General features: G+C 37.6%; 1 protein-coding gene across 4 annotated transcripts in view; it reads right to left on the bottom strand.

Annotated features, from left to right (window-relative positions):
- The window catches only part of NNT (nicotinamide nucleotide transhydrogenase), a 44,594-nt gene that overhangs the window by 19,014 nt on the left and 1,760 nt on the right, over positions 1–23,820 (bottom strand). For all 4 annotated transcript variants that reach the window (XM_075488498.1, XM_075488497.1, XM_075488496.1 and 1 more), the window contains exons 3-17: positions 17,025–17,254; positions 15,667–15,884; positions 14,698–14,785; positions 13,936–14,024; positions 12,170–12,357; positions 11,220–11,353; positions 9,291–9,482; positions 7,983–8,136; positions 6,912–7,073; positions 5,996–6,106; positions 5,073–5,218; positions 3,897–4,092; positions 3,013–3,246; positions 986–1,146; positions 83–262 (exon numbers count right to left, since the gene is read on the bottom strand). In XM_075488498.1, coding sequence (XP_075344613.1) covers positions 83–262; positions 986–1,146; positions 3,013–3,246; positions 3,897–4,092; positions 5,073–5,218; positions 5,996–6,106; positions 6,912–7,073; positions 7,983–8,136; positions 9,291–9,482; positions 11,220–11,353; positions 12,170–12,357; positions 13,936–14,024; positions 14,698–14,785; positions 15,667–15,884; positions 17,025–17,254 — 2,483 coding nt within the window. The remainder of the gene's footprint in view (positions 1–82; positions 263–985; positions 1,147–3,012; positions 3,247–3,896; positions 4,093–5,072; positions 5,219–5,995; positions 6,107–6,911; positions 7,074–7,982; positions 8,137–9,290; positions 9,483–11,219; positions 11,354–12,169; positions 12,358–13,935; positions 14,025–14,697; positions 14,786–15,666; positions 15,885–17,024; positions 17,255–23,820) is intronic.

Genomic DNA, 23,820 nt, shown 5'->3' with positions numbered 1-23,820 from the left:
AATTGCTTATCTTCCTAGCAAACATGCTGAATAAGGTTTTTCATTACTTGGAAAACAAGCACAATTTATGATGACTTCTTACCACACACATGATGTAAGAGAGGATGGCCCCAGAGGAGCCAATGAGTGCACCAACAATGGTCAGCAAGTTGTTGTTCAGTAGGAAGCCCTCAGCACACAAGGCCCATCCAGAATAACTGTTCAGGACAGTAATAACTACAGGCATGTCAGCACCTCCAATAGCTGCTGTTAAAGTGACACCCTGGAAAAGGCAAGAAAATACTTCAGTATAAGCTATGACTAAGGAGAACATGCAGAGAAGACAGTCTACCTGCAGCACTAAAAATTAATAACCTATTCAAGTACTTTCAATGTAGGAGACATCAAGCTGTGGCCTGAGGATTGGACTTACTGATTCTGCCTTTTGAGAGAGGACAGGAAGGCACTCCACTGTCCTCATCCTGTGCTTAGTCACATATTTTTACTCGCAAATATATCCTACCAGCTCCATGGAACTGTTCATACCATTAAAGGATTCATACTGAGCAGTCTTGCAAGACTCAGTTTACAGAATGGTAATATTCAGGTTAAATTTTGCAACAGCTGGTGTGAGTGAGTGGAGGAAGTTACACACGGGGATAATCTTACTAAGTTATCATGATAACCTGCACATCCAGTGCTCTTAAGTATTTTAAGTATAAACTTTCCAAAAAGTCTTAAAATACCCGTTTGTTATATAAAGGCTCCATTAAGTCATAGCTGCAAAAAGTAATTACATACACACATGCCTGTTCTCTGGAACAGTTCTGGTTTACAGCTAGGTTTAGGAAAAGTCAATTGCTGCTTGCTACTGCAAGTTAGCATACAGGCATTATGACAATTGTGACTCAGGATGGTAAAACACAATCATTAAGAGCAAACTTGCAAAGCTGAAGAACAAGCTGCTTGTTTAATTTGTTTCACCTCCTGCAATTCCCTGACTTACCATTATGGCTGAGAGTGCTGACACAGAACCTAAACAAGTAATTCCTGTAGTGTAACTAGGATCAATCATGTATGGAACCATTCCGCCAATGCTGGCGGCCAACAATCCGGCATTCAATGCATGTCGACCAGGCAAGAGCAGTGGTGCAGAATTCAGGATACCTGCAATCAAACACATATTCAGAGATTGACACATACATGCAGGTGAGCCTGTCCCTTGCCTTCAGAGAAGACTGAATACCTCAGCAAAAGAAAAAATTAAAAAAAGAAAAAGGGACGGGCAGAAGATAAAACAAATTAGTTGAATCTGAGACCTTGTGCTGACTCAGTATTGCAGTTTTACTTCCTAATCTCACTGAATGCTTCAGAATAATCACAAAAATCTCTTCTCTTGAAAAGCCTTTTTTTTTTAAAACGTGTTTTCATTCTGGCCCCACGTCTTCTTTGCATGTTGTGTATGACACTCTAACAGGAAGGTTTTAGCTGGAACTTCTTAGTGCAGGTATTATCTCAGTCTCTCAAAAGCTGTGTGCTTAGAAAAATATGACTACACAGATAACTCCAAATATAAACCACTCCTGCTTTCAAATGCTTTAATTTCACCAGTACCCTCAGTCACACAGACTTCCCACAGCTTCCCACGTTAGCAGAGACTTGAGGAGAAAAGAGGGTTTGGTATTTGTGTGATTCAGTTTAAAAAGACAATTACATATTTATTTTCACCCTAGGCTCCTTCCCCTCAACCCCCCCAAACAACACAGCAAAGAGTAAAAATAATGCAAGTTTATCTGTTACTTTTGGTATAAGTAATTACTTAACAAATGACTCATTTACATTTAGCTGAATTCAAGGGCAAGAATGAACTTGATGGTCTCAGGACCAGGAGTCAAAGTGTGTGACCTGCTACCTCTAGTTCAATAGTATAGACAAGCTTATTATTATTGTGCTGATATGAAAATGCAAGGGGGGAAAAAATAAACAAAAACAGGAGTGGAGGCTGAAACAGGCAATGAAGTTCACCAGGGTTATGTGCACAAATCACTGGGGGGGGGGGGGGGGGGGGCGTTTAAGATGGAGAAGAGGAAAAAAAAAAACATAACCAAGAAGAAATCAATGAGTAACTACTTAAGCAGAAATACATCAGAAATATATACTACTGACAAATCCTTCAAAAGATTATTAGAGAAGACAGCTTTCAATCTATGTCATGCTTCCTCTTTCAATGGCTGGTCTCAAATACTGAAGAAAGCAAACAGATGTTTCCCAAAGGAACTATTGCAAAGCTAGTAACAGGAGTAGTAATAGGAAGCTCTTAGCCGGAACTTCTTAGTACAGGTATTATCTCAGTCTCTCAAAAGCTGTGTGCTTACAAAACCAAAAATAAATGCAATAAAGAAACCTTCAGGTGCATAAGAATCAGGAATTAGTGAATATTTAATTTAGAAGGCATGTTTACTAAAACAGTAAGAGGTACGGAGCATGGAGTTTGCACAGTAGTGAATAGTGAACTGAATGGTTTCAAGTGAGGCAGTCTCAACTGATACTGCAAGCTGCCTAACTAAATGAAGTCTGCAATGCTAAGAACAAAACCCCATAAATATCAGCAGTGCTCACTGAGTCCAGCAACATCAGGGTTTCAATTAAAATCTCTGCTCAGGAACATGAAGTTGTGATCATAAAAGTTCAATAAAATCAATTAGAGAAACAGTGTCAGGTAGTGCTTAACAACACTAAAGCAACACTTATTTCTAGACAAGATGGACTGAGGGCAGCTTACATGACTTGGTAATTAATAGCACTAGTATGTCCAAGCACTGAAGACAAACCTTTCATAACTAAAGCTGTACACAAATTAAACAGAATTAAAAAGAAGAAAGTACCACTCATAAGAATTAAACATATAAACTTTTATCTGATGCAAAATACAAGGTTTCTTTCCAACTACACAGCAGTCTAAAGGCAGAGCTAAACCCTGGGGGAAAAAAAAAAACCTTTAACAAATACTTAATTCTGAATGGAAGGTCTCACCTTGCAGTTTTCCATAAGCAACCAGAGAGCCACTGAAAGTCACTCCACCAATGTACGTGCCAAGGTATGCCACAACCTTGGTGAGGTTTGCAGCTGGATCAGTAGCAAAGTGAGGATATTCAATCATGTATTCTGCTACACAGGTGAGCACAGCAGCCAAACCAACCAAACTATGGAAAGCAGCCACTAGCTGAGGCAGATCTGTAATCTGGATGCGTTTAGCAATCGTCAAACCTATTGAGAGTTGAAGGCAGAAGAGAAGTCTTACAAAACACAACCAATCTGTGCAGCTAGAAATTAATGTATCATGGTTCAGTGTGCAATGAATACATGCACACACATGCCTGTATCAATGGAAAAATTTGTTCTACACTACAAATTACTATGGCATTTAACTGAAATGCTGCATATGTGCATTTTGTGCAATGAGGATAGCATGGAAATTAGAGAGAAGATTAAAGCATATAATGTTCTTAGAAGCTTCACTAAATACAGAGAAATGCAACATTTTCTGTGGCGAAAGCACAATGTGAAAAAGGGAATTTGGCAGCATTCAGTCAGGAACTCATGTTCAGGAACTGAACAGAAGTATGAAGTTGGTCAAGTTAATTCACCTCTGCATACCCAGTTTCCCTAACAGAGATGATGTGCTCCTGCTTCTCCACCAGTCTCCCCATTCTTTACCACACCCTGACGGATTAGTATGGGATCGTAAGCCCTGGGACTTAAAATTCTTTGTTCACATATTTGCAAAATAACATACACAAGCCATAAATGTGAGTTAGTCAATTCATCTGTGAGTTATATAATATTTTGTGTATATACAGCTTGGATAAATGCATATATAGAGCATATATTGTTAGTTTATAGTATCATAAACATACCTATGGTACCACCAAGTGCCATTGCACCTGACATCTGCGCCAACAATTCAGGTGAGGGTTTAAGGCCTCCAAGAGTTGCTGCTAAACCTCCTGCAACACCAATCATACCCAAAGCATTTCCAAGACGAGCCGTTCCTTGGGTGGACAGACCAGCCAGGGCACCAACACAGCATAAGCCTGAGCCCAGATACATCATCTTTAAAATAAGAAAAACGTCAATATGCATATATGAAGTAGAGACAAAGTGCATAATCATTATAAAAATCTTTCTGATTATTACACAAAAGGGCTGATTTCTCCAGAATGTGTAAAAGTCACAGTCCTTAACTGAAGCCTCTTGACTGTGAGGAACTGTTGTACAGGATGTGATTTTGGACAATTAAAATGTGGTATCTATTAAAACTTCTTCCCCACTTTATGACCTTGGCTTATCTGCACCGTGAATAGCAAACTTGAGTCAAGCCAATTTTCCTCATCAGTTCAGAAGCAAGTTTTTCTTTAGTACAAACCCAAAGTTAAACTGTCCTGTTCATTATAGGAATAGTTTCAGAATTTGCTTATGGCACATCTGAACTCCTGCTTTCAAAAAGTATAAACAAACTTAAATGAACTGAGCTGTACGTGTCTAGATAACTGAAAAAACTCAAATATATTACAAGCCCCTGGCATAAAGGTTATGTTTGGTTTCACTTTTTCCAAACACAGAAGGCAATACACATTGATTTTTCTTACTATTAAAACAAATGCAAACAAGAGTTTACCATAAAAGGTGCTGTAGGTACAATCTTGTACATCCCTCTGTGCTGAAATCTCATCCTACCCAGATGTCATACCTACTTTAACTATCAGGCCAAGTTGAATTTTCAGAAACATTTAGACCAAACACTGATTTCTGTACTCGCTCTAATATTTAAGCTGTAATTTAGGAAAACTGTCCAATAAATAACAAATTACTTGCTGCTTTACAGGGGGAAAAAAAAAACCAAAGCTTTTAAAATTTGCAGATTCAGCATTTGGGTAGAATTGCAAGCTTAAAATCAACTTCAGATTGGCCTTGATACATAGCTGATGAGAAGACCATGGCTAATTTGCTACTCACTCCTCAACAGAGTAAGCAGTGAAGAAGCATACCATGCTGTGAACAGTGGGCTACAAGACATGAAGTTATCTTCTTACCTGTTCAATATTATAGCCACCGTTGAGAGCAGCTAAATAGCCTCCTACAAACACACCACCAGGAAGTAGGTACAAGTAGTTGTACTCAGGGGGATCTGTGGGACGTTTGAACATATCCAGCATTCTCTGTGTAACTAGAAACCCACCTGGCCAAAATAAAGGAACAATTTTACAAAAATAAAATCCAAAACTAAGCATATGCCAAGCTGCAAAAGAAGTATTTGGTTACACCATACTACCAGATAAAATTAGCAACTGACGCCAATAAAGCTTCTGAAAAGCTAGTCATCTGGAAAACCACCAGGAAACAAAGGTGCAATCAGGGTGAGATCCCATTGTCTTTTTTAATCTTTGGAGGAAATTCCTAAAAGGAGGAGTTGGAAAGCCTGGAGGACTTGCTCTGGTTCCATACTCTACGCTGGCTGTAGGATACAGCTTAGTTTATAACTGTGTCCTTTTCCCTATCTACTCTAGCAAAAAGCAGTATTTATAAATCACACCACCCACTTTCTTTTTTTATTTGTGAAGCTGGACTTCTGAAGCTCAAGCAAGCAGAATTTCATTCTATGCCACTAGTATATTTTTCAAATAGGAAAAGGAATACAAGGACAAATGGAGTACCATCTTGGGATATACAGGAAAAGATGTTTCATAAAATCATCACCCAAAGGATACTGTAATAGAAAAATGCACATTTAAATGCTTCTCTAAAAAAAAAAAAAAAAAAAGGTTACACCACAGGGTGTGCAAACCAGATAAAATAACTACTATGAAAATCTGGGGAGTCAGTTTCTGTATTGATGGATGCTCTTAGATCCTATTCCCAGAACAGTATTTCTGGAATCTATAAAATTAAAGAGCTAGAAGAAATAAAAGAATTACACAAGTGCTTTAAAGTTACCCTCAGGAGAAAACATTCATACCTGCAATATTGACTGAAGAGATAAAGGCCGAAAGCACTGCTAGACTTTGAGGAGTGTTTTCAGGGAGATAGTTTCCTCCCATCAATACCAGGCCACCAACTGCAGTTAGTCCTATTTAGAAGAGAAAGAAGTGTTACTGAACCTTAAAAGGCTCTACACCTACAGCAAGTTTGCTTTCAGCTGTCAAACACATACGAGTCAACTCAAATTTTGACCCTTACTCTACACGTTACTATTTAAACAAATACTACCGTGGTCTTTTTCAGCAATATAAACATGTTTAAAAAGAAAAAAAATTAATATATGAATATAGTTTTGAAGTACAGTGCCTCAAGCACAGAGTCAGCCTCTGAGTACTTGTTTGATAACAGAAACTTTGCTTTTAACAGTCAAAGTAGATCAGACTTGTGACCTGTCACACATATACACACAGATACATAAAATCTTATATATTTATAGAGTTATGAATCTTACAGGTCACTTAGGAATATTTTTTCTTCCCCCTCAAAACACATCGTTTCAGGAGAGGAAAAAAAGAATGCAGAAAATATGAAAGACAAGTTATTTTCAGGGCAACATTTTGGAGAGATGGGAGGAAAGATGTGTTCTATGAAAGGAGAGACTGCAGCACTCCAAGTAAAACAAACTTCAAAGTAAACAGGTTAAGAATGAAAAATTACTTATAAAAATTAAAAATACACAGTACCACTTTTGCCCTTCTTTTGAAAAAACATACTCTCAGAAAAAGTGTGTTTCAGGTGCTCTTGCTATTTGTGAAAGTAAACAGACATTCGAAGTAGTACTAGGCTCTTCGGCATTTTAAAAGGCATATCAGCAGACTTCTGTCTAAAGTTTGAGTAAAAGGAGCTGTGCCTACTTCAAATAGAAAATAAATAGTTGTGTGACAGCTACTTACCTGAGATAGCATTAGTCACTGACATGAGTGGAGAGTGAAGAGCAGGAGTCACACCCCATACTGTATGGTAACCCACTATTCCAGCTAGGCCAAATGTTGTCACCATTTGCGTGAAAGCAGTATTAGGAGCTACAATGCCCAGTCCTAACATGCCCGCTAAACCTAGAAGAAAAGCACAGCAAAACTTTTCTATAGTTTTTCAATGGTTTCTTACATTTAAACTCTGTACAACAGTAGACCAGTATTGAGCTAAAAGCAAAATGGAGTTTTGTGCATTTACTTGTTTCAAGATCAGCTGTATTATCTTTGTCAACTACAAGGTTCTTTCAGTTGTGTTTCTAGTGTTTCTTTTACAACAGAAAATAGAACCATAAATATAATATACACATCTTTGTTATGCACGCACACAAAGCAGTAAAGATGGCTTTCTACACCAACACTGAATCCTGTCACTCTCCTGTTCTATAGCAAAAATGTAGAAGAGTCACAATCATGTTGAGGTACTATTTGGAAGACTCAAAGCATGCATATGAAGAACAGAGGTTAAAATTAAGAATATTCAATTCATTAATTACCTCACACAGAAGTTCTGATGCACACAGAATAACAAATGACAAGAGCAGCCAATATTTATTTGTCAAGACAAATGTCCTACTCTCAGTACTTTAGTAGATTGTAGCCATTTCAGTCTCATACAATACATTAAAGTTTAAAGAAAGCAACGGCATTGAATCGATTCTGCTGCAAACTCTGGGCACAGTCCCTAGCAGGAGTCCTTCAGAATTTTAAATATTTTACTGATATTTAAATAAAGCCAAAGACACATACATGCACACAACATGAGTCAGCACTGTTTGAAATAAAAATACTTTTGGTTACATTTCTAAAATTTTATTTTCCCTCTCAAAAGCAATTATTACATTACACTGATTTTGCACTAGGATACACCAGCCAATCAACTGCTCTCCCAACTAGTTACTGAATTGAACGAGTAAGACAAGGAGTCACTTGAAAGTATCAGCCAAATGAGGAGCACTCTACACTGATTCTCCAACTCCGGAAGTTGCCTACCTGCTGTGTATACGGACGCACTAGTCATAGTTTTTCTAAAAGGTGTAATAGTAGCTGCTTTTTCCGCTTCCAGCTCTGCTACAGTCTTCTGCTTCACAGGGGCTCCTTGAGGAATGTTATTTGGTGGAGGTGCTGGGAAAATCACCTTGCCATCCTGACAAGAGATATTTACAGTTATCCCTAACACAGCAGATGCTTTATAGTTAGAGGAGTCTACTGTTCTTAATCCTGTAACTCAGATAAGTCTTAACATCCTACAGCCATGCCACAGGAACATCTCCTTTTCTGCATCAGCAGAAGTTTGCAAGGCTGGATGATCAGTACAGCCTGACCAAGTTAACCATAGTGGTTTACACATTTTTCAGACAAGATTTAACATCAGTGTCCAAAAGCACCTGGCGGAAACACAGCACAAGGCCTGAAAGCAGAAACCAAAACAAAGGGGTAAAGTTCCATAAATGGAAAACACTTATGCAAAATAAAAGAGGGTCTTGGAAATAGCGACATCTGCTATAGATCTGAACTGTAATCAGAGCCTGCCCAGACCTCAGCTAGGTCCCAAGCATGGTATCTCACATTTCTTGCTGTTCTCCAGGCCACTGGAGGAACAACTGGTGGAGCTGTCAGACCCGAGTTGTATACACCACTTCCATAGTCTGGGAGAGCTGAAGTCAATGCAAGCCTCCTCCAGAGTAGATAGCATAAGCATTACAAATGTTGGCAACGTTACGCAGCAAAACTCAACAGAAATTAATACCTCTTATCTAAACTGCAAATTATTATTTCCTAATAGTTGCAGGAGGACAGTCCATACTGGCCCATGCCCTAAGTTTGTATTTTATTATTTCCTAATAGACCTTAAAGTATCCTGCATATTCTAGTTCCACCTGTTTTTTCTGAAGTTACTCTTATAAGAACAGAAACATGTATTAATCTAAAAAAAAAAAATAAATAAATAAAGGAGGAATGTTTTTCTGGTCCTGTGGTAATGTTTCAAACATGTTTTAAATAACTATGCTTTCATTACATGAATACAACATGCAAATGTAATCTTTTTCCTGTTTTTCAATAGGAGACATTAGGATTTTTTTTAACCATGAAAAGACAACAAAAGCAAAGAGGTTTCCCTTCACAAAAAGGGACACAGGAACATTCAGCTGAATACAAACTCTACTGCCCACAGTCTCCATCAAGCCACATGTGAAGTCTATTGGCATGCAGTATCTTTGAATGCATTTTCAAAAGACAACACTGATAACTGTAAAAGTATGTACTTGCAAATTAAGAAGAGAATATTTACTTACTTACCTTCATGACTACAGTTCCTCTAATAACATGATCCAGAGTCCCATAATCAAATTCATCTTTTGGATCAAAGTAGAAGTTCTCTTTGTCAGGACTAATAGCCTTTAGGAGTTTGATAATATTATTGGAATACAGAGTACTGGCCTGAGTAGCCATTCTGCTAGGCAGATCTGTGTAGCCAATGTGTGTAACACCCTGAAAAAATTCAAGTAAAATATTAAGGATTAGTTCAATCTCTGAAGAAGCAGCATCTCTTCCAATATATCCTTCTGGAAATATATATCCAAACTGTTTCACTTATTTCTGGTTTTAACCCCAACTAAAACTGTTACCTGCAGCTCTAACATTATTAAGTCAGGGGAGGATTACTCACAACAGTTACAGAACTCAACATGATCAAACCCAACACCTTAATACTATTAGCAACAAGCCTACACAGAGAGGAAGATGTATTGGTGCAAGAACTTGTCCTCTCCAAATCCTACCATCCTCTCAGAACTTAGCTGCTTAAAACAATAAGGTAACACATTACCCTGCCCAATGCTTGGCATCTTCTCAGTCCTTCTGGAGGCCATGCACTGGAGGCAACTTTCTATAGGACAGAGGAGCGAAGGAAGGCTCCTCAGAGCTAGCTAGCTGTGCAAGTAATATGCCAGCGTTCACATTTGTCTAAAGACGTAACATAATATATCCACATTGTTTAAAGAACAAAAGTGAGTATACCTGGCTATCAGACTTGTGAGCTTTTGGAAGGTATGGGAAGCTGAGGCTGGCATACACCCTTCATTTTCAAGCAGGCTTGTGTTAAAACACTGCTCCTGCAACTTACAGCTAAGATCCATGCATGCTTCCAGGAACTCTGGCTTCTTAATGCAATGCTCCAGCTAATACTTCTGCACTACTGCTCTTTTCCACAGCACAGTGCCAGTACACTATATCCAGGGGTAGTATTCCTCTGACTAAAAGCGCTCCATATAAATTCTTCATGCAAGTATCTGCTTATTTGTGTTCTACATACTCTAATTTCATTTTTTAAGCAGTGACATCAAAAGCCCTAGAAAACCACAAAGCCAAATACAAGGCGTGACTCATTATATATACACATATATTAATGACAACCATAGCAGCAGTATGTCCTATAGCCTTCCCTAATAACAGCATTATGTCCTTACACTACAACCAACAACCTTGGAAGACTGCTACTTTAAATCTCATAACCCAAATTTCTATAACTGCTAGTAGATTTCTCACAATTACCAAAAATAAAACCCCAAAAGTACAAAAGCAAGCTCTCAGCTGAGCCAATGAACACTGGAACAAAACCAAAGTAATTAGTTCAGTCCAGAGAAAAACTGCTTACTTTAATGAACCAATTCACACTACTCCTAGTTTGGGTTACAAGTGGTTTGGATACTCTAGGGCAGACACACTCATGTTGGCAAAGCTAAAGACATGCAAAGACAGCACCCTCCTGAAGCTGAAATTATATTGAGCTAAGCAAGAGAGTTTGCACTGAAGTAAACACTGACATAGCCTGAACCTGTTTAGCTTACCTATGACAAGGAGTGTTGACCTCCAGTTGTGGGAGGTGATGAGCAAGTCAAAGAAGTTATTGCTACTGCTGACTCTTTAGGTAGACCAAGAAACAGACATCAAACCACACCTTCAACTCAGCAGACACAGATCACTGGACTTGGAAGTCTAAGTAGTAATGCTTCCATATTAACAAGCAAATTAACACTATACAAAGGTATTTGTTTCTTTAAAAATCTTCAAATTGTTATACATAGAGATGACTACTGACCAAATGCAAATCTAAAGTATTACTTAAGCCCACATAGCAAAATCAGCTACTCATTTTCAGCATACAGTTTATAAAACACAATGTGAATTCATGCAAACTGAGAATGATCTGCAGATTAAAATGCTCACCTTATGAACATACATTTCTCCAGGCTTTGTAGTCTCAATGTTTCCCCCTGCTTCTGCAGCTAAATCCACAACAACTGAACCTTCCTTCATTGATTCAATCATATCTTTCTTAAACAAGATGGGAGCTTTTTTGCCTGACAAGACAAGGCATAGCAAGTTAAACACAAAATACAGGTTTTTATCTGTAGAGCACAGGAGATGAGTTCTCTCCTTCTCTCTCTCTCTCTCTAAACTTTATTTCTGTAAGCAAAATTTTCAAGTAATTAGTACCTAGGATGAAATGTCACAGAAGGTTTCTTTATACAGGCAGAGAAAAGTGATGCTAGAACATCTTGCTCCCAAGCATATAAAAAAGGTATGCATTGGCAGTCTACCAAGGATGCTGGCAAGTCCAATTTTGTCCTCAGTAAACTGACAACACCAAATCTTACAATTCAAGTCATAACAAACAAACAAACCAAACCAAATACACACATCCACGCCCACTCCCCCCCCCCCAAAAAAAAAGAAATGCCACATCTTAAGTTATTAAGAGACAGATGTTGCGCAATACAAAGTACTAAAACCTACCTTTAGGCAGTCTACCTTTACTGCGTTTCAATTACAAAAGACAGTACTGTTTCAATTGGACTTGTTTCAGTGCACAAGCTGGATAGCAGAAGTAGCAGTGATGCAATAAATACGCAAGATAATTATATATTCTTCCTTTATTACTTTCTACTCCTTGTTTAATAAGAAAACATGATGATATTAAGTCAAAGACTGCTAGATTGTCAAAACAAGCGTTAAAAAAAAGCCACACACTTTAAAAACAGGCATTTATCAGGGAAAGGTACATGCTCACACAGACATAATTCATTAACACGTCTGTTTTCACTGCAGGCACAGCTCCAAAACATGCCAACTTACACAAGATGAATGAAAATTATCATCTTGCACATAAAACATACCTGGAATAAGTGCTGTAGTGATGATAATATCAACATCTTGGCATTGCTTGGCAAAGAGTTTCATTTCAGCTTCAATAAATTCTTTGGACATTTCTTTAGCATAACCACCTTGTCCCTCTCCAGATTCCTTTAAGTCTACTTCCAAAGGCTCAGCACCAAGAGACTTGAACTGTTCCAGAGCTGCAGCTCTAGGAAAAGAAAATTGCAGGGGAAGAAACAACCACTACTTTAAAAATCCACTATTCTGGTCTTTTTAGTAGCACTCTTCAGACAAGCAATCTAAAACTTATTTTAGGATTACGGAGACTGTAACTAAAGTACTCAGCTTTCTGTACTTGTGAAAAAAGTAACTGTATCACTAATTTTAGGACCCTAATGAAGATACTTTGATAAGGAATGAAGGCAGCTTCCTGTATAGTCAGCAGAGTTGCTCCAAGAAAAGTCTCAAAGCTAGGAGATTAACCGCTGACTAGCTTTGCTGACCCATTCCTCTTGTCATGACTAGGTAAATCTACGGCCCAAACTTAGGTGCCTAAGATAAGTGATAAATACACAACCCACGGCCCTATCTTTAATCTGTGAAATGGGAAATACTAGTAACTCTTATTTTCACAGGGAAAATTGGTTTTGCGGGGGGCTTGGGGGTGGTGGGGGTATTTTGTTTTGGTTTTTTTCCCCACAGTTATCCCATAAATCTGTAAGTTATTTTGCATCACATGATATCACAGTAAATAATGAGACTAGATTTCAGTGTTAGGTGAACATTCACAACATGCAGAGGATTTAACACAAACATTCTTGCACACCAAGATAAAAGTATAGAGGATGCTTAAGAAGGGAATTTTAAAAATCTGGAAAGTTTTATACAGATTTTTATCATGTTTTGAAGAAAAATAAACTCCTTCCATTTGTTTTAAGGCATATTCAGATTTTCTACCAAACCAGAGTGCACATCATAAATCTGGAGATATATTACTTTTCATTCTTTCACACTAGATATAGCTAAGTAGCACTAGATGCCAATTCTGCATAAAAACAAACATCCAAATACAGTATTAAGCACATATAAATTCAATATAAGAAGGCCATTTAATAGAAAAAAATTTAACGAAGCTTGCAGTCCCTGTAGCTGTAAGAAGAAAAATGCTTATGCTCTGTAATTTTCGCAGTCTATTGCTCTAAAAAACGGCTATGGGACAAAATAATCCTTCCAAACATACAGAAGAGACCCAAGGAAAGCAGCATTTAAAGTCACTTCAGCTGCAGTTTCTGTTCTTTCATCTTGAGTCTCATAAATAAAATAACTTGATCTCTTTCTCTCCTTCAACAGATTGAAAGAAGTGTCTCTCCAAAGAGTTCCTAGCTGGCCTCTCTGGGATCAGGAGAGTAAATGTGAATGAGAGTATGCAGCTATGAACCTGGATCAAAGCAAGTTACAAATGAGGGCATAAAGATTATTTCTTCACTATTTTCCCTGTGTCCCCGAGAAGAACAGAAACATGAAATTCTGGATAAAAGCCCTACCTTTCCCATTTTCATAAAGCAATGATTTTTTTATTCATCTAGTTCTGAATGATTTAATGAGAAGGATTCTGGAAGGCTTGGTTGTTTTTCGGTATAAAAAAACAGAGAAGTAATGATGGAATAAAAATGGTAGGAAAGGAATTGTGATCCACTGCAGTACAAGTGCTTTTGCTGTAATACAGCTACAAACTACTTAATCTTAAAATAATTTCAGATTGCTATTACCATTTTCACACACCTACCTAGTATCAAATCCACGAACCACTGCACCCATCGATTTAGCTGCTCCTGCAGAAGCCAGGCCAGCAACTCCTCCTCCAATGATCAAGACCTAGAATGATACCGTCATCATGCTTAGAGCATAAACTAAAACTGGTTAGAAAAGCAGCAGCATTGTACTACTTTCACAACTGCAGATACATCTCATTAACCAGCCATTTAAACAAGTTACCTTAGGACACAGATCCCAAAATTACTTTGGCAAAGCTGTCCCATAAATCTAATGGTTAAAAGCTGTAACACCTAACTTCACTTATCTGAGAGCCAAGTCATGTACAGCTAACAGTTTATGTAAGTAAGTACAGGTTTTCTCCTTAATTTATCTTTTTTTTTTTCCTTCCCCAATTCTACTTTCATTTCTCTTTAACCCAATCCACCTGCAATTCCGATCAAGCAATCCTTTCCATTGCACCCTTCAACACGCCAGAAATCCCAGCATCTCCGACTTAACTGCTTCCTTGCCTTTCCTCATCTGGGGGGGGAATCCATCCATGTATAGCTAGTCTGATGTTTAAAGCTAAGCAAACTTAAATAAAATACAAATTATTCTATTATTCCCCAAAAAACCTGGCACTACAGGTACTGAACAAAAATTGGTATGGGAATAACTATAGAGATTTCTAAAGCCTCTAGAACTAGCCCCAAGGCAGGAAAACACAGTTTCAGCAGTGGTTAGCTGTGCTCAGGAACTCACATACCCACAGTATCTGTTTAATTGCACATACCTTCGCTGGAGGAACTTTACCAGCAGCTGTGATCTGACCCGTGAAAAAACGACCAAAATGATTTGCTGCCAGTACCACAGCCTTGTAACTGTCAATTAAGTACAAACACATATCAGTATTTTCCCGGGCTCAGTACAATTCCATTCATTACAGCAATTAAAACGATGAACATTTGACCATAGCATGTGTAGGATAAGCAAGTTTAATATTTTACTATTGAGCACAAGTTTAATAGTCTTTGTTCATATGTCTTGCTTTTTTTTTTTTTTTTTTAAATCATGGAATGCATTTTCAGACAGAATTTTTGGACTGCAATATACTGGATGCCCACAACTATTCACTCTCTCAAATAAAATTTTACCCAAGTAATAAACGCATAACTTGCTGAAAGTTAACTTTGTGGTCTTTGAAGCTACCTTCAAAGGCTGTAACCTGGGGCTTGTTAGGGAAGGAAACATGAACGAACAATTGCAAAACCCAGAGTAGTTTTGCAGTAAGCTCACTTAGACAAGCAAGCACACATTCAAAAAAGATACTCTGACCCTAACTCTGCAGAGCTATATGGCTTAGGGCAAATAGCTTAACCTTGCTACTTCTATTGCCCCATCTGCTTTCTAGCCATCCGAAAATGGGTGGCTGGACACCAAGTTAACATCTGATCTAGTTCAGACCAAAAAGGCACTAGACAAAGCAGTCCAGGAATTACAAGAACTGCCTTCAATTTTATTTATTTATTTTGTTTAAAGCCTTGCTCTGATCTGCTGCAAAGCTGACCATAAGAAACTTAAGAAGTCGTTTGGCACTGCCAACAGCTTCCTCCTGCTTGAAACAGCTGTATGAAAATAGAGATGCAGAATTATTTTAGATAGACCTAATATCAAAGTACATAGCTTTTAATCCAGCTGTATTTACTCAAGCTGGGGGAAGAGGGGGAGGGAGGGAAGGGGAGAGAAGAATTAAGATTCATACCCAGCAATGTTGGCCATGGAGCTAAGTGCATCATATCCCTGAGCAATGGTGACCCGCGGAACCTGATCCATAGCCAAGACAGTAGTTTTTTTTTCTGCAAGTTTTTTCAGGAGGTCTGGATTTTGTGCTGGGTAAATAAAACTAATCAGAGTAGTCGCCGTCTTAAAAAGATCTGCCTCATGTACACCTAGAGCCGAGTTATATATAGGAGCCCTCACCTGAAGGAAGAGAGAAGTTTCCAAATTAATCAGAGGAAATAAATCAGAACACACTGCACTTCCTTTCTGCCAGCTTGCAGTCTGTCCATTCACCTCCACAAAGCACACAAGGAAAAAAGTATATCAAAGGCTGTTCACATTACTGGACTGCACTTCTTAACTGCAGTCCACATATTAGGTGGATTGGTGATGGGGCAGTAATAGTCAGCACAAACCTTCAGAAAGATCTGACAGGTTCTAACCAGCAGTCATTGGCTTTTATGACAGACACCTGCCCCAAAACCAGCCATTTTTAAGCAAAATGATTACCGAATAGATGTGCCAATTAAGCTCTACAGGCTAAGAATCACTTATGAGGTTGCAATGCACCACTACAGGCAGGGAATTTCAAGTATGAAGTCCAGCAGATACTCATCTTGATCTGTATTCACTTCTTTTGAGTTTCTCACTTTTCTTCAAAAAGAAATCTGCTTAAAAGGGTTGTTCACAGGCTAGTTCACAGAAATTCTATGTTCGATCCCGACAGGATAACTTCAAATACAGCAGTTAAAGGAAGCCTCAACATCAAGTTTAAGGTCTTTTTCTTCCTTCCTTCAGGACTCTGCACAACCTAATACCTCTCAAGCAACTTCACTTTCAGCAGTCTTCCCAGATCAGCTACAACTCATCTAGTTACAAATACTTTTGAAACACACTGTTGCTGTGGAATTGTTGGATGTCTGATTGAGAAAAGTTAGAAACTTGCATCTTCAAAATTCCAAGCAACTCTCTCTAAAGAGTAACTTCAGTTGTATGTTACTAACTTTAGAGGGAATGTTTCTTAGAGCAGGGATCTTATCTGATCAGAGTCCAGTACTAGTCTACCTTGCTCTAGAAAACACAACTCCTTTGAGGTAGTTAAAAACTTGATAAGAAATTATCCTCAATTTTTTCAATGCTGCCATTTACTAGTTTATTACTGTAGGTGTACACCTGAGCTATAAAAAAAAAAAAAAGACAAGCTAAAATTGAATCAGAACTTAGAATGGAAAATATTAAAGGAGCTTACTTACTGAACTTTCAGCAGACTATTAGAAAAAATTGACCTATATGTTTCTCCAAAAAAGAACGTAATAGGAAATATATTAATAAAGCAATTACTTTGACAATCAAATCAGAAGCCAGGACTTCCTTGGTCCCCTGGATCTTTGCTCCAACTTCTCTGTAATGGTCATCAGAAAATTTGGAAGCTTCTCCAGCACCAGACTCCACCACAACATTGAAGCCTTGTTTAACCAAGGCTTGAACTCCAGCCGGTGATAGAGCCACTCTCTTCTCATTCTCAAATATCTCCTTGGGGACACCTACGGTCAGCTGTTTATAAGGAATTCCTGTAAGAGTGGCAGATAAGACAGCATTAGTGGCACTAAAGGTTAATGAATTGATATTAACGGCACCCTTCAGTGTTGTACAGACACGTGCAGACATGTCACACGTGGCAATTCTCCCTCCTAAGGGATGAGGAAGCAGAATTATATTTTTTAGCAGTGTAGTTTACATTTCCTTAAATTACACCATCTTGCTAGAGAACCCTATTCTCTCAGCAATCAGCAGGTCAGCACAATCAGCCACACAAGCAGTAGCAAGTATTTGGTGCAGTTCATACCCATCTGTATTTATACAGTTCTGACTGTATAAATCAGAATGCTAATTACACAACACATGGTGTTCTGGTGATAACACGTTCTACCTGGGGTAAGAAGAATTGAAATCCCTCTCTAGTCACTTCAACTTTATTGTGAAGAAATAAGCAAAGGAGCTTGAACAGCTGAACTGTGTTTTAACTGAACATGTTTTCAAGTTACAGTTGTCTGAGATCACCATTAATTAATGTAACTTACATACCACAAAGTACATTGAAAGGCACAACTACATTGATAAGATACAGTAAGAGTTGCTACAGAAACTAAAAATGTGAATTCAATAGTAGCTGAAGAATAATGGAATATCCATCTACTAGTTTGTTCAATTATACTTCTCTTCAATGTTATCTCCTTGTCTTAACTTGTTCAAAGCTCTACTAAATAACACCAGGAAACTGCAGAAGCTGTAATTTATCAGTTTTAGCTTAAGGTTTCAAATTACAAACATCTAACTTTGTTCGTGTACAACTTGTGGGCTTCCAGTCTAATACCTGAGAGTCAAACTTCTCTGATCCAATGAAGTGTTTAAATACATTATTTATAAATACACAGTCTCAAGCAGAATAATCGTGTATCAAACTCCACATTGCTTCAATTACACTAGACAGCATGCAGTCCAGCACATGGGCCCAGTTCTGCACCAGCTTTCACTGATGTCTAGCCGCAATTTAAACCTGGATTGTGACATTTAAACATGAAACATCTACACCATGTATATATTAATGAAACATAACCTGAGCAGCCTAAGCAGTCATTCATATTAAAGATCAAGCAACAACTACAAAAAAAGCAACAAAAAAGGACCAAAAAAACCCCAAACAAAAGGGGGGAGAGGAGGGGGGTGAAAGGCTTGTTTTAAATTACAAATCTGCTTTTAATTTGGCCACCAATACTATGTATTGCGCTACAAAAATTGTACCAGACTAGTAATGTGTTGCATGTTTTAGGAAGGCCTCCTTTTCACTTTTTCCCCTGTTTGTTTTTTTAAGATAGAAACAAGCAAAACAAAGCCAAAAACATACCATGCTATAAAAGCTTTGAGGAACTGAACTATTTTGATATTTTTAAATCCAAATCTATCCATGAAATAAAACTGGGACTGTAAGGTGCTTAAACTTAAACATCTGAAAAAGTTTTAGATTAACAACTGTCAAGATACTACCAACTTAGAATGTTCTGCAAATACAATACAGAGTTGCTAAGGACTGGTACTTAACCATCTACCTGTACTCGTCAGTCTGCTAACCCATTAAAAAACCTGAACACATCCAACAAGACAGAGTGAAAGATCACCAGACAAAGAAGTGCATTACTTCTTTTTACTTTTTTTTTAATTTTAGGTTTCTCTTTGAAAGTAAACTAATAGAATGGTAATAAATAATTTGAAGACACAAGTGTTGTGATATTTTATATATTGTAGAACATTTAAAATTCTTTAGATTACCAGACAAAAAAGAAATACAGAAAAGCACGCTTTAAAGGAACATACGTCACAACAGCAGCAAGAACGCACATCTAAAACAACGGACCCACAAAGGTAACAATGCTTTGCAAAGATTTGCTTCATCAGCACACACCACATCTAAATATCACCATGCTACTCAGGGCATCCCTATCACAGCAGCATTAACCACTCGAAAGCTATGGTAACTGTTGCTGTCACTCATACAAATTACCCTTGTCCTTTGAAGAGAACTTTCTCCTCATCTCTTCTCCTAATTACTACAGAATAAAGTCCTGCTTCTGATTTTCACTAAATCAACTCAGTGGAAATGAGCTCTCTTGTCTTTTAAAGCAGAAAGGAAACCTAGAAGATTGAAATTTGTTAGAACAACAGAGACCAACCATAATTTCAGGACAGAAGGCAAAAAGCTCTTCAAGAAGCACTAAGAAAATAAGAACTGGAGTGCTACCTTCCCATTCTCCTTTTGGAAGTTTTTGCAGCACACAAATGAAGGGGAAGGAAGGAATAAATTACAGCATACCGGCAATGGAAAAGTGACTGCAAATTTAAAGGCACACAGACAGTTGACTAAAGCTTAAACACTTCTCAAGCAAAAAATTTAATGTTTTCTTTTTTTTAGGTCCTAAGGCTCAAGTTCAAATGACAATTAATGCCTCTCATTTCTTTTCATTCACTTGCTTTTGTGTGGGGTACCAAGTAGAAGAGTAAATAGCTAGGAGGGATGAGAGACAGGAATATGCACTTGCTATGTGCCAAATGTGTTTCCTCAGTTCTTTCTTTCACATTGTTACATTTTGCATGCAATAAAACCATGTAAAATGATAGAAAGGATTTGCACCTTATTTAGTAAGCAGAATGATCAGAGATCAATACTGAGGAGTATGCCCTCCTCCAATGCTTTGGGAGATCAAATCCAAGATAAACATTCAACAAGTCTCATTTGCCTCTCACCTTCTTTTCTCCTCTGTTCCACTACCAAATTTCTAGCAACCAGTGAATGTAGAAGCAAATAAATACAGAAGCAAACAGATGTCGGTTTGCCAGCCTTTAGCTAGAGCAGGTATAGGACATTTTTCAAGCAGGCTACCCTGAGCTATCACATCATTCCTCACCAAAAAAGGAGCAGATTTCTACAACTGGAAAGCAAAGATATAGATAAACTTCAGGACAGGGTATGATAAATACTATGTTTGAAGGAAGCTATACTATGAACACAGATTTGGTTTGTTGAATTCAGCAATTTCATTGAAGTCATTAGTTTTGAAAGGTTGAAATCTAGAATTATAAACTTGGGATCTTGATTTAGGATTTATTTTGAGAAAGCACATCTGCTATCCTTGCCACAGCTTTAAAACTGCATGAGAGAGTGAGGCTTCCAAGTTGCCTTTCTAAGCCTCCACATCAGATAATCTCTTTAAGAACTGCCTTGAGTATGTTTTAGTAACTTACTGCTTTATGACATCAAAAAACAGACCAATATACACATTCCTTGAGCACCTTTTTGAGTCACATGAAGATTTTGAATGTATTGTTCACCGAGTAGGAGATACACAGTATTTTTTTGATACAAAGAATCAACACCAAAAGGATTCTGCCACTATCAAAAGCAGAATTCTTAAATTTCACAGGCCTTAGAATCTTAGTATGGAATGTACATAAATTAGAATTTAGAAAAACTATTAAGAAGCCACTCTTTCTCACCCTCTTAACACAATCTGGACTGTGTAATGAGGACATATTCAAAGCACACTCTCAAACTTCAAGTAAACAAAATGAGTAAGTAGTCTGCATCTCCAAGCTTCAGAAATCAAATAATTAAAAATAACTAGAAAAGTGATTTTCTCCATTTAACTTCCATCCACAAACTGAGTGTTTAAAGAAGATCCCAAGTTAAAACTATCAAGAAAACTCAGAACATTGTATGTTGAGAAATAAAGAAAAATGCAGGTTTTTATCTCCTTAACCTGATTTCAGGAAGTAGTTTGTAGCAAAATAGCATCAACAAATATGAGAGACTGACTTACAGAAAACAGAAAGGAGAAGTTTTGATTATGCACTACATGTTCTTGGATTGGAAAACAGGATACATAACCTGCCTAATTTCTAAGTTACTCTAATATCAGTTTTAAACAAACCATCTCACCTGTTCTGAAGATGAGGACACATTCCAAAGAACAGCAATATGATGTTGGCAAAAGAAAAAAAAAAAGAATGGTACAGAAGATTAAACAAACACCTGATCCCTCTTCTTACACAAGCAAGGAGATACAAAAAACCCAAGAAAATTAAAGGACAATGTCTATAGTTTATAAATAATGTACAGCTTATCTAGAGAATTGATTGATAATAAATTGTTATAGGTTTAAAAGTTCTGCAAGATTTAGAAAAAAAATGGAAATGTTAAGAAAGAAGCATCAAAATAAAAAGGACATTAAAAATCCCAAGCTAGAGAGGGATAAAGGTCACCAAGCTGTAGGACAAACCAATCTGGAAGTATACTGGAAACCTCAGAGTCGGTCACTCCGTAAGCACCTTTCCCAAGGCTTGGGAAAGTTTTGCATCTGTTTTTGAAGCATCTGGTGCTAGCAACTAATTGAGACAGGTTACAGGAATACTTCTTTACTCCTGTATGAAAATTCCTATGTTTCTAAGAAACAAAGAAAATAGCAGCAAAATAAACGGCAGTAAGAAAAGTATCCATCCTCCAAGTTTACTTTTCAACTGACTCCAAATCTCTTCACTCCTCAAGCAGCTGTTTTTCTTGTACATAACATATCCTGGACTAAATGAAAGCTAATCTGAGAAAACAGAAGTAATAACTATGGGCTTAAGAATTACTGTGACACTAGTCTTCTCTGAAAACTTACTTTTCTTAGTATTACAGTGATTTTACCAAGTGTCACTATAATCAAAGATAATTTCTAAAAGAAAGAGTAAAATGTAGTTATTTTATATGCTGTTAAATTTTGATTCAAGAGCACTTAAAAAGTATACGTAGGCAATAGTATTGCTACTAATTTGTCATTCAATGGCTGTTTTATCCTTGATTTGTCCTCTACTGAATGACAAATCTCATGTTACCAAAATGAACTATAAGGACAGCTTAATTATCAACCAAAAGACTTATCAAACTTATAATTCTCAGCATTAAATAACTGCATTGCATGAATACTACTCGCCCCTAAATAAGGGCTTCCACACAACAGATCTGAAAGGACAGCACTGAATGCTTAAACATATGACACTAACCAGAATTCTCTGTCCTTGTGGAAAAATTTCTGAAAAATGATTCATAAAAACAAGAAAATGTACACACACACAGAGACAAGCATACTGATTTCAGTAAAACTGAAGAGATCTTTCAGTTTCATGACCAAATTTGTGGTCAAAGTCAAATACAAAGATTGATTCCAAACTCAAACAACAACAAGGGCACTTACCTGGGGCATTTGAGAAAGAACTTTGAACCTAGTTTCCTACATCCCAAGTTAACACTCCCAACCAAGGGACAATTTGCCATATCAAGACAAGCAGATGTCTCTTTCATTCAGATATTGAATATGTAAAAATAAATTTGGAGCATCACAAATTCATGGGATGGCACAACTATTACCTGATCAGTTCTGACAGACCCCAGATCCTCCGACTGTCAGTCAGAGCAAAGAAACTCAGGTTTCACCATGCAACTGTGGTAAAAAGCCATGCAATACAGATTATCAGGAGCCCTCAGAGTAAAGAAACTCTTCCTCTAATCGTATTTCTTCAGAAGCTCCACAACATTGGGTCACCGATTTGAAAGGACCCCAAAATGCACCAGCCACTGTTAGTATTGCCAGAAATTCCATGCAACAAAGGCTTCTCCGAGTTATACAGTCTAATCTTGCGTCCTTGTTTTCACAACCAGACACTGCTGTTCACAAACAGCACTACTCTTCTAATACTCCAAAACATCTAACGCAGTTACCTACTATATAAGTTTGGAAGAACCGAGCACCATATGTACAATCAGTCTAACTCTACACATTAATCTGTCGCAGACTGAGAAGACCCTAAATCAGCACTGAAGCAGGGTCTCTAAATTCCTTCAGGGAGACATGACCCATGCAGGATAATAGGCAAAAATATCACTAAACCAGTTTTACATATGTTCCAGTCTTCTAGCTCTCAGGCTATGCACAGCATAGGATAGAGAAAAAAAATGTCAGTTCTGATTTTCATACACCTGGCTCACAGCATAAACTGGAACCAAGGATTCCCCCATTCTTGCCTCCTTTTTTTTTCCTGAAAATACCTGAACCTGTCCATTATCTGCCCTGAAGTGTAATTAGTGCAAATATACCAACAAACCCTACATGTGAAGATGCAGATCAAAAGTTCTTCAAGGTGGTACAATGTAAGAGTTTAATGAACAAAGTTAACAGATTTTTTACATGGGATAATTACACCTCCATATAGTCATGCTTGCAGATGCTTTCTTTGTGAGAACTGTATTTTTCCCTGCATGCACGTAGAGTTGTACTGCCAAAACTCATGGGGAACTCAGGCTTTTAACTAAGAAAAGCATTTGTTTAAATACTTCCCTCAAGCAAGGTAAGGGTCAGAAGGGGCTCTGACCACCTACCCTTAAAAACTATTTGGATCCAAAGTATTCATAATAAACACAAACACCTTCTGCATAAGCGCTTTAAAACCAGGGTAAAATTGTATTGCAACTGACTGACTCATGTAAGCTGCTGACATGATTTAAGAGTGTTCTTTTTATTTTAAGTCTTTTCCGTACTAAGGCATA

Source organism: Mycteria americana, chromosome Z (assembly GCF_035582795.1).
Source record: "Mycteria americana isolate JAX WOST 10 ecotype Jacksonville Zoo and Gardens chromosome Z, USCA_MyAme_1.0, whole genome shotgun sequence".
Classification (NCBI taxonomy): domain Eukaryota; kingdom Metazoa; phylum Chordata; class Aves; order Ciconiiformes; family Ciconiidae; genus Mycteria; species Mycteria americana.
This window is presented reverse-complemented; position numbering and strand designations above follow the sequence as displayed.